This window comes from Tachypleus tridentatus, chromosome 13 (assembly GCF_004210375.1).
Source record: "Tachypleus tridentatus isolate NWPU-2018 chromosome 13, ASM421037v1, whole genome shotgun sequence".
NCBI classification, from domain to species: Eukaryota; Metazoa; Arthropoda; class Merostomata; order Xiphosura; family Limulidae; genus Tachypleus; species Tachypleus tridentatus.
The window spans coordinates 80,107,683-80,120,153 of NC_134837.1; the positions used below are offsets into that span (position 1 = coordinate 80,107,683).

The 12,471-nt window shown below is 33.9% G+C and overlaps 1 protein-coding gene across 5 annotated transcripts in view; it reads left to right on the forward strand.

Annotated features, from left to right (window-relative positions):
- Positions 1-3,749, forward strand: part of LOC143240344 (uncharacterized) — a 96,559-nt gene extending 92,810 nt beyond the window's left edge. For all 5 annotated transcript variants that reach the window (XM_076482614.1, XM_076482618.1, XM_076482615.1 and 2 more), the window contains 2 exons: positions 1,663-1,813; positions 2,892-3,749. In XM_076482614.1, coding sequence (XP_076338729.1) covers positions 1,663-1,813; positions 2,892-3,162 — 422 coding nt within the window. In that variant the 3' untranslated portion in view covers positions 3,163-3,749. The remainder of the gene's footprint in view (positions 1-1,662; positions 1,814-2,891) is intronic.
- Positions 3,750-12,471: the final 8,722 nt, after the last annotated feature.

The window sequence follows — 12,471 nt, forward strand, 5'->3', positions numbered from 1 at the left end:
CAGTTTCATATATTAAAATATGTCAGTGTACGTTACATATCTGACAATTCAACAGGGAGTTACTTTTTAAGAAAATATTACGTGGTTAAATATTTACCAGTTCGATAAAATGCCCCCTCCTCCACCTGGTTTAGTCGTGTCGTATTCAGTACTGAGAAAATGAAAACTCTGCTATTTAAAAAAAAATCCAAATACGTATGTTAAGACCCATGCTGAAATTTGTTTACTCCACGTGTTTAACATGCAGGATTTCAGATGATATCATGCCAAGTACCGCTTCTGTTACGAATGATGTAGTTTTCCAAGTGTAAAGTGATGTGTCATGTTACGACCATGTTACACATTGGTACTGGTACGAATGATGTAGCTGTTCAAGTGTGATGTAATGTGTCTGTTTTTTTCTCTGTTGTTTAATGTTACGAATGATGTAACTGTTCAGGTATGAATCAGTTCAAGAAATTTGCCAAGTGACAATATGACTCGTTCTTAGCAACCTGTGTCTCTTAGGGTAACATTCTGGCTATAAGAAATAACAATCTAGAACTTCATCAAAGTGTTGGTTTTAAAATTTTAAATTCAAACGATGACTGTGAAAATCTAGTCTTTTTAATTTTTGTTGCAGTTTTAATAAAGGTTAGTTTAAGTGCTAATGGCGCATGTAAAAGAACCTGTAGTAGGATACGTAAGTACAGATACCATTTGTTTTAACTGTGGATTTAATATACATCATTTGTCACAAAAATAGCTAGCTGGATCGAAACCTGTTTCCGAACACGCCGTCCTTTGCAGTGTAGAAGGTGTTTTAATGTGACGCTGAATCTTTCTTTTCGTTGGTAAAGAGTAGCCCAATAGTTGGCGTTGGGTGTTTTTGACTAGCTGCCTTTCCTGTAGTCTGTGACAGCAAGGGTAGATAGCCAGCCCACGAGTAACTATGGACAGAAATTAAGCAAAGCAAAAAGATTAAAATAAGAGTGACCTCTCAGCATGACCCTTGTGTAATAAATATATATAAGGGTTAATTAAACTGAATCGGATATTGTTTCGATTTGCTTGTATTGAAACCAAATGAAACGTAGAGAAAATTTTGAACACTGGGATACCTGTAATGATTTTAAAAAATATATAATTTACCAAATATATTTTTATCAGAGACTAAATGTTATTTATCGAAAAGGTTTACGACCAATAATTATTCCTCTTTATATACATAGGCTACTGTTGTATTTCACGTTTTCTTTTAAGCAGAAAATTAGAGTAGACGTGTTTTTAATAGTTTTATATAGACTAAAGTCAATCTCGTACGTGACTTGCTGCTTCAACATTGTTTGTACCAAACCATGAACAATTTTTTTGAGTTGTTCATGGAAACTTGCCCATGAACTAATGTAATTGTCATACCTAAAGAACATGTTTATTGCAACATGATATGTGATTTAAATAGTAGAAAAATTTGCTGAATAAATACGAAATTTTTGTTGCAATTACAAAACATTGTACAATGTATTGGTGTATTTGGTTTACGTATTTGATTTGAGAGCAAACGGTTCAGTGTAAACTTAATTCAGTCAATGTATCAGAAAGAAATAGTGTGTTGACCATGTGTTAAATCCTGTTTTCCTTACTGTATAATGTGATCAATATTATTTTTATCTAATCCCTCAGACGTGAAAGAAGTAGGCTACGATATTTGGGAAGGTCTCCCGTCAGATTCTGAGAACGAGACTAAAGACAAGGACGACTTCGTGTTCGAGGTTAGCGATACGCCTCATCTCCCAACTTTTCGTGTTCAGTTTCGTGGCGCGGACAGTAGGATGTAAGTGTTCATGCTGTCTAGGTTCGTGCTGTGTTCGTGTTAAATTTAGATGCTGTTCATTATTATATATATTAAACACACACGATTAGTAGAAGGCACAAATTTCATGTGCGGGTCTGTTGGGGTTTTTAGCGAAAACTTATAAAGTGTTCTAGAGTTTATGAAACAACGAAGCGTATAATTCAGTGGTCTGTTACATCTATTATTATAATCCATCAAGTATTAAATTAATAACTTACATTACGTGTTTGCTGTACCGGAGTTCAAACATTTCGGTTCATTTGTGTTTCTGATTAAGTTCTTATTATAGCAGAAACGTGATGCAGATTGGAATAAATTTAGCATAAATGTAACCGAAGAGCACGAGTGAAGGTGTAATTATAATACAACAGGCTTCATTCAATAAGCAGCCTTTAATTCTGTGTTTGTTTCCGGTTGTGTATTTGCACTAATGTCTTTTACAGATGCTTTAGTCTGCATTCTCAGCAAATTCGGTTAAGAAGAGGCTGTAACAGTTAATACTAAAGGAAAAACTCAAATGGGTTATAGTGCAGTGTCGGGTTTACATTCCGTTTAAAATTGTGGTGAACTAGTAACTCGAAAACAACTTATAAAAGTGATAAAAAGTTATTAGTTTGTGAGACTTGTTTCGCACGTGTTTTTACCGTTAATGATGCTTGCTTAAATTATATTGGTAGGGATAAACTCATACTGGAAAAAAGTTTTTGACGTTAAATTTTAATTACAGTGTAGTATTATTTATCTACCGTGTTATTCTAGAGCAGTTGTCTAGTTAAAATAGTACGCCCTCTACATTAGGTAATGTTAATGATACAGAGATTAAAGTAAAAATAATATATGTATAGACTGTTAGTGAAAACATGTCTTCATTAAATATTTACCCGACACGATTAATGAGTGTTATATTATATCTTTTCTCAAATGTGGTCCATACTTTGAGTCGTACGTAGTTATAATTAACCTGTGATTCACTTTAAATTCTACGTTTTTACTTTGTTACTACAAACTACGTATAATAGATGCAAAATTAATACTCGTATAAAAATATCTTATTCAGACTATCGAACTGCATTCGACTTACTGATGTTCTTCGACAAATTGGACTTACTAAAGAAGAATTCGTTCAGTTTTATCGCAATATTGAGATTTTCTCAATTCCTAAGCACGAGTTTGATGAAAACGCCACCTGCAGGCAGCTCGGAACCGACACGAAACTGGACTCGCTGTCGACTAGTTCCGAGGATAACGAAAAGTCGACAGTTGATGTTCTTAACCTGAGTAATGATGTAAGAGAAGTCCTTGGAATTGAGATAGTTACTCTCAGGTAGGGATGTTCTAGAAACGTACTGGACACTTTAACGTTAAATAATTCCCCAAGTGGTACAGGACGTTATATTTCGCCGATGATGCTTCGTTAAATTATTATAAAATGAGAAAGTGCTTGAAATATGATTGTTCTTGGAGTAAAGCCAGTTAAACAAGCATCTGCGAGTACATCAGTCGTTTCAGGTTGCCATGGCTACTGTACGCTAGGTGATACCAACGTGAATGTTTTCCAGAGCACGTGAAGCACTGACGTATAACGTGATCACGTGACTTGTATGTTTGAGCCATCTGCGGTCATGTATACCTCTTCCCATGAAATTAGACTTTCTTAAGGATGTGAGACATGGAATGTGGTTAACTCGCAATGTTTTTAGAAGTGAATAAATATCTACTTTGTTTTGCTTTATACGTATAATTAACAACAGAAAAAAAAAAGTTCACCAACACTTCAAGTGTTGTCATATCTAGATTGGATGTACATATGTACATAAGAGTTAGAATACATATAAATTATTATAATCCGTGAAAATTATTAATTTCTAAAATTGTTTTCTTGTTGGTTGTGCTATATTAAAGTCGTTTTCTTAAATCTGCAGTCTTTTCGAGTGTTTTGACTATAAACACCCTCTATATTTTTCATTATTTATTTATAACACTTTAATTAATTATTTTTCAACCAAGTTTTTTGGTTTTTTTAAATTTTGAACAACTTAAGCTCGCGCACACACACATATACACCGGAATACATATAATTTTGGCAGTTGTTCTCTCTACCCGGGAACTAGTTTGTTTACCATAAATATTAATTATTTGTCAGAAAAAGAGCTATGTTTGTTTAATTAATTGGTATAAGAGTATTAAACTGCCCACATTACATTATTAATATCCTGTGGTAAATCAACTTGTCATTTTCTGGGTTTATGAATTACATTTTTAGCGCAAAGCAAGACAGTGGGTTGTTTGCTCTCTATTCACCGTAGGGGATAGAACCTTGGATTTTATTGTTGTAAGCCCGTAAACTTAGCGGTAAACCACCCTCTTGGTAAGCTTTATTTTACACACATACAGACACTTCCTTTATTAAAGTCTCGGCTGACTGTTTATTAAAAGAATGCGTAATAAACTCTGAAAGTAATTAATTACACAACAGAAGTAGAATTTTGAGGCTTCCTGCTAACGTATAACAAATATTTCCGATAATTAATACAAAAACAAAATACATTTTACTGTCGTAAGGACTTCAGAAATGTTTATCTACTACTGAAATAATATTTCCTTTGGGTTTGCTGTGTGTGTACCACGTATGTACGTACAAGATTAACTATTAAACGCTCTCGAAAAACAACGACAACAAGTCTTCCTGTGGAACGTCTGTTTAATCTACGTACTTACAATACTAAAATCTGTGGTTCGATTTCCTCGGGGTGAAAACGGTAGATAGCCTATTATTTTGGCTTTGCTTGAACAACTGTCCACCTCTCTCAAGTTAATCATATTATATAACGGACACTTTGTAAAATTAAGTATATGGATTACGGGTGATTTTATTTTTTTCGTTTATCCGTTTACTTTCTTGTAAAAGTATTAGAACTCTTAAGTGTGACCCTAATTTCATGAATATTTATCCAAACCAATTTCGACTACGTAAACCATAATGATACATTAAATAAATCACTATGATTGAAGACAGAAGCGTCAAATAGAGTGATAATAGTTTTCACTTTTATATCATCGTATATGCTAAGCATTAACACGAATTTTGAGAGAGAACTAAATATTCAATTCTAGACTTCATCCGGGTTTCTCAGAATGCCATGTCACCTACGTCATCTTACTGGTTCAACTTAAACTCAGGGATAGCAGTATTAACATATCTTTGTTTCCACATGTAATCAGCAAGCCACAGAATCGTGTCAGATTTAAGGTTAATAAAGTGCACTTCAAGTTTGAGCACGTTGTAAATTGATTAAACTTTTGCTTTTTTTTTAATTCTAAAAATTACGTATGTAAATATTTCTTTACATTTTACGTTTAAATATAAGTTTAACTGATTATGTTTATATGTCACATCTCCATATTTTTCTAGGCTTCGGTGCAGTTACAACATTAATGTTTTGGTTTCGTAGTTCTGTTGTTTTATTAAATTATTTTGTTTAGCTGTTTTAAAGTAGGATTTGATGGGAAATATTTACTTTGTATGATACTTCGAAGTTTGGAAGACAAACAACATCAGAATATGTTTGCTTATATTTATTTTTAGTTTAACTATATAATTAACGAGTTACCTTAAGGTTGCATACTTCCACGAGTTTTTGTTTCATATAACTTTTTGATAAGTGTGACAATTCACATGATCTTAAGATGAACAAAATAATTTGTACTTCTGGTCCACGTACATACCTACTTACGGTCACAACAATCCTACTTAACGGCCCGGCATGGCCTGATGGTTAAGGCACTCGACTTGTAATCCGAGGGATGCGGGTTCGAATCCCCGTCACACCAAACATGCTCGCCCTTTCAACCTTGGGGGGCGTCATAATGTGACGGTCAATCCCATTATTCGTTGGTAAAAGAGTAGCTCGAGAGTTAGTGGTGATGACTATGTGCTTTCCCTCTAGTCTTACACTGCAAAATTAGGGACGGCTAGTGCAAATAGTCCTCGTGTAGTTTTGCGCGAAATTCAAACAAACCAAATCAATCCTACTTGAATTAACTCCAAATTTTTTTAGTATGTTCTAAATGTTTAACTTGGATACGGATTGGCGTGACTATTTTTAACAAATGTCCTAATATTGATTAAAAACTTTTATAACAACCTTAACATTTGAAGCACGTCATCCGATACATCTTTTCCACGACAGTATTATTTAAAGCTACATTTTCAGTGTTTTAATGCACGTGTTTTTCACTCCTTTGGTATCGTCTTGTCAGAAGAAGGATGGACGTACAAAGTTATACTACTGAAAGGCGAATGTAGCTACGAAGCAAGAGTTAACCGAATGCCAAGTATTGATTAGTTTGGATGTTCTATCTGGATCAGAATGGTTTTTAACATTGAATCCTCAGAGTGGATAGTACGAGTCAACAAAACAAGTAGAGAATGTAAACTTTACTGTAGGAAAGGGATTTTTGAAACTGTTACTTTGCCATCTGGATTATGTAATGTGATGTGTCTAAACTACCACGGAAAATAGTGTTTATGTATTTGGATGACATAATTCCACATGAAAAGATCTGGGATATTGCTATTGCCTAAAGAAAGTTGTGCATATGTTGAGGATAAAGAATCTTCAGCTAATGAATTCCAAGAAATTTGAAATTTTCCATCAGTAGGCGAGTTTTTTGGAACACAATAGTCAACTGAGAAGGAATGCCTACAAGTCAATTAAATTTTTTCTGAAATTGTCCAACACCAAATAATTTCCATGATGCAAGAAGATATATTGGACTGTATACTTACTTACTGTCATCATTTTGTAAAATCATACTTTGACATAGCTTGCCCTAAATCACTTGAAAACCCAAATAAATTTTGTTTGACTGCTGACTATGAACAATCGTTTAACAAACTGAAGATAAAGAATTAACCATTACTCTTATGTTATTAATGAATGTTACAGTTCTTTCTGTACAATTCGAAAGTAGCCACTAAATTTTGTTAAAAGTGTCAAGTCATTGCCACCATTACATAAATAAATAAAGGTTTCTACTTTTGACTGATTATGCAGCACTGAAGTGGCTAGTGGATTTTTACAACTCGCAAGGCAAGATAGCTTCAACAACTGCAATAATACAAATCTCATGATGAATTGCTTCAAATAGCATTATGAAAATACACATTGTCATGAAGAATGTAACCATTGTGATGTCATGAATAATATAACCACTGTGAAAAGAGAGAAACAAGCTAGTGAATTCTGAAGCTAATCTAAGGTTGAAACGTAGTTCTCTGCTTTATTAATAAAAGTGTTATCAGCCGTTCTGATATACAAGATGACTAACCTAGAGTAGAAAAGCGTGTAATCCAAAATGTTATGTCTTAAAGTATTGACGAATAACTAATGGTTCAAAACTCGACAAATGTTATGTCTTAAAGTATTGACAAATAACTAATGGTTCAAAACTCGACAAATGTTATGTCTTAAAGTATTGACAAATAACTAATGGTTCAAAACTCGACAAATGTTATGTCTTAAAGTATTGACAAATAACTAATGGTTCAAAATTCGACAAATGTTATGTCTTAAAGTATTGACAAATAACTAATGGTTTAAAACTCGACAAATGTTATGTCTTAAAGTATTGACAAATAACTAATGGTTCAAAACTCGACAAATGTTATGTCTTAAAGTATTGACAAATAACTAATGGTTCAAAACTCGACAAATGTTATGTCTTAAAGTATTGACAAATAACTAATGGTTCAAAACTCGACAAATGTTATGTCTTAAAGTATTGACAAATAACTAATGGTTCAAAACTCGACTGAAAGATGCTCAAAATAAAGATAAGAGTTTGAAACCAGTTATCCAGTGGATAAAAAATAATTTAGAGAATCCTCATGACAAGAGATTTACTGGTACCTGACACATTGGGATTCATTATGGTTACAAGAAATGTTATGTTGGAAATTGGAAAATGTCAGTGGATAGAAACTGTTCGTACTTTCATAGTCTCTACATTCTGAAGCACATCATTGTAATAACCTTCCAATGGCTTGACACGAGGTGTGACAAAGGCATTGGAGAAGAGTAAAAGAATGTTCTTATTAAGTTGATTGCTGGGAGTATACTATAAAAGGTGAACAAGATAAAAAAGTATGGACAACTATAGAAATATTTTGTTGGAGCATCACTGATGATGTGTTTTGTCCTATATCACTAAGTAAAAGTGGAAATAAATACATTATGGTTGTGATAAACTATTTCAACAAATAGCCAGATCATATGTTTTTCCTAACCAGGAAGCAAAAACTCTAGCAAGGAAATTCGTCAATGAATTCCTTTCAGTATTCGATGCACTTATGGAACTTCACTGAGATGATGGATGGAACTTTGAATCAACTTTTTTTTACGTGAAAATATATTGAATCATAGGGATAACAAAGACCAGGGTAACATTTTTCTAATCATTTTGTGGCAGCATGGTGGTAAGGTATAAGGATGAAGCAGCCAGTGGAATCACTGGAAGAATTTCTACCCCCCCCCCCCCTCCCTTAGCAACAGGACAAACAGTAATGGCGAGAGACAAGAAAACTATCAAAACAACTTCCCGAATAAACAGTTGAATGTGCTATTTTATTTCTTTTATGTAGGGGTTTCATATTTGAAGGAGGAAGCAGTATTGTAAGCTAAATTTGAAATGTTTTAATTCTAGAGGGAGCTTCCCAAGATGATGAAAATGCTAAATTTAAAAAAAAGGCTGATTCTAGAATACCTAGAATGTTCGCGAATGTTAATTATCGATAGCCTTTGCTAAATATCTAGAAATAAAGCTGCAGTATAAACACAAGGTTTAATGAAGCATTATGTCAGTTTCAGTTTTTCAGTGATTGAGAAGTTAGTGAAATATTGAAATCGGTTGTTTTAAGTGTGCTATCAGTGATATTCGTTGTATTAAGTTATATATTAATAAAACCACACAATCACCAGAGCCAAATCTTTCTTTAAACCTTATGCTCCTCTGAGACCGTATACAACGGCGATGTCTTCCGAACTAAATAACATATTTAGAAACAGTTTCTAATATCATGAAGAAATCCAAGGTTTGAGCCACTGGCGCTTCACTTTTTTTTTTTTTTTAATAGTAACCAAATTATAAAAGTGACAACCTATCCCACTATTTAGTTAAGAGTTTAATACTGTTAATTGGTTGCCATTTCATCAGGTCAGCAGCCCTAATTTATGGATGTCTATGGCTGAACTCCTGTGGTTTCTGATCTATCAGTTTAGCTTTTTTCGTACAGATTGAAAATACCATATAAAGTCAAAGACACACCTCTAATTACAAAGACTGCGTATATAACAATACATTTATTTCTTATGGCTGACAGAAACCATTTTCGTATGAATCCCTGACATTTTTACAAGAACATAGATTGTCTTTCGTGAACCTACAATTAACGAAAGTTCAGAACCACTACTGATGACGTTCCTTGTTTTCTGAATGTTGAGAGAACCTGCCATCTTCCCCCTTTTCTCTGGGTGTAATCCATCCTGTTTTCCGTGGTATATAAATAGTAAAATGCTTCGAAGTACAGTAAACAGGAAATTTAACAATGTGCAAGAACTGTGAACTGAATGAAAAGGACTCGGAATGTTTTGAGTCAAGTTGGTCTCTGGTGGCGACACTAAGTAACTTAAGGAATCAATGAGCTATACATATTAAGCATATATAGCTATAGAGTACTTTCTTTATGAATATTTAAAATACAAATTTTATTGGTAAATTCTATTATATCTTATCTCACCAGAGAGTGACTACGTATTTGGGTTGCACCCGGAATATACAAATACATTCGTTTTGAACGTATGGCGATTTTTTATTTTATTTTTCACGAATGAATATGACCAAAATACATAATTTGTCCCCCGCTGGTACAGCGGTAAGTCTTACGGATTTACAACGCTAAAATCAGGGGTTCGATTTCCCTCGGTGGATACAGCAGTTAGCCCAATGTAGCTTTGCTATAAGAAAAACATACGCATACAACACGTAATTTAAATTGTAAGTCCACTACACCTGTTGACCAAGACAAGAGTTATAAAGGTGCATGCATTTTTAGGTTATTGCTGTATAACATCTCTGATGTCTAATATTACGAGCAATTTTTCGCTGCCATCGATTATCCTGGAATATACCTTTTCGTTATCTCTAAAAGTAAACCTGTAGTCATGCGCTGTACATACTTATCATTTGACAAACATCCTCACTCCGTTCGTTAGGTGAACTCGCGCTTGAGAAATTAGTTCTCGCTCATGACATCACAGCAACCTTGAAGAAACGCCAAAAGCGACGCTCGGTGGCCACCGATTTTAAAAATATTATCTGTGGAGCATATACGGCAACTTACAACTAACTTGCACTAACTTTATGTCATTACTAAGATCAGTAATATTTAATAATGATATTAGGATTTGGAAGAAATAAAGAAATACAACACAAAAATAATAAATGCGAATTATTCTTTAGTTTTTATGTAGAAGCAGTTAAACTGGTTTAAAAATACTTTGAAAAGCTTCATCAGGATTGTTCTTGTGGAAGGAGAAAAACCTTAAACAAATTAACAGTGTCACATGGAACGTATTCCTACGCACAATTTATTTTAATATTTCAACAATTAAAATTGAAATTTTATTTTTGCTTTGGTTGTTATTAAACACAATGCTAAACAATAAACCATCAGTGTTCTGACCATCGTAGGTATCGAAACCTGTTTTTTAGAATATTATAAACCCACTGACTTATCGTCAGGGTTATGGGGACAAATTAATAGTGTCACGTGAAACGTATTCCTACGCAGAGTTTGTTTTAATAATTCAACAATTAAACGTGAAATTTTCTTTTTGCTTTGGTTGTTATTAAACACAATACTATACAATAAATAATCTGTGTTCTGACTATCGTAGGTATTGAAATCTGTTGTTTTTTTATAATATTATAAACCCACAGATAGGGGGTAGGGGCGTAATGTTTAGGATTCATCCTAATAATCAACGTAGAAAGTATCGCACAGATCACATAGAATGTTATTAATCTCATAAACAGCGCCCATTATTTTTACGTCTTACATGTAAAAGTTATACTGTTGTAAATGGCACAGAAACAAAGCTCTTGCTAAACAGGAACTGTGTGGGTGGAGCTTTCCCGTTAAATAGCCAGAGTAGCGTTCTCCTTTTTAGCTACGAAAATGTACGTACAGTGAGCGTTCCGTGTAGTAACAGACCTCGAGACTTAACCTGGTGGTGATTAACGAGAATTAATTAATTTAACTTAAAACATAAACGTAACTTAATCAACGTTTATAGCTGACCTAGGAAGTACCTGATCAGTTAAACGGACCGTTTTCATTCGTGTACTTTTAATTAAAAGATGTTCCCAATTTTAATTGGTGCATGTTCAATATCTTACTGACGTCATCGTAACGAAACTTTCTCAAGAACAGAACACATTTCGCTTTTCGAGCAAAGAATTATGTTTTGTGTGTGTGCGTGCATGTGTGTTTGGTACGTAACATATATATATATATATTTACTGTGGGAGTTTATTTTTCCTTGTAAATAAGTCTCACAAGTTTCAAGTCAATCTTCAAGCAAAGGTCCAGAAAATCACCTTCGTTGACCCGTGCTTAATAAATTCATTAATATATGTTAATATACAGGTTTAAGAACTTTTTGTTACGTTTTCTCTTTCTCTACGCGCACACACACACACACAAACACAAATATGTTATGCTAAAATCTGGGATTCGAATTCCTATAGAACAAAGTACATATGTAATAATTTTCTTAGTAAACATCGCAAAGAAATCGTGTTGGCATAACCTAATAATTTCTCAGAATGTGTCTTAAACCACATAGAGAAAATCAGAAGTGGAATATTCTATTGAACAATGACTACGTCATTGGTTACCAAAAGACTTGCAAGTTTCAGTTAAAGTAATAAATAAATGTACAAAATTGCCCTATATTAAGCCGTAAAGAATGAGACTGTGTATTACTGCCTATGTGTACTGAGTTTTCACAAACTGTTAAATGACCTACGATGTTTAAAACAGATCGAGTGGATCCCTCCTCACAGTGTTCCTGCTCTTCTTGGAGTCATTCCTATAGCCAGAACTCGTGATCAAATAAAAATATTTATGGTATTAAGTTTTATACTTCACTGAAAATTTAAAGAGATAAACTTACAGTATATATATATGTATATACACACACTTACTGCTGCAACGTGTGGTTATTACTATGTGGTAATGGTTCTCGAATGTTCTTTAGTGCAACTGGAGAACAGGGATGGATTGGCATAAAAAGATCAGCCTGGGCAAACTCGCTAACAGCAGTCCAGTGATATTTCTCATGCTGGCTACACAAGGAAGAACCAAATGTACAAATCCACCAGACAATTGTCCCATGTCCTGATGGACCAATTCACCCCTGCTGGAGAATAGTAGGTGGGGGGTATGGTGCATACAATCATCCCCCCCTACAGTTTGGTCTGCTGAATTGTTTTATTGCATCACAGGCCTATAAATTGTGTGTTTGTTCTTGTGATTCTCGTGTTCTTGCCAATCGAATTACATAATTAGGCCT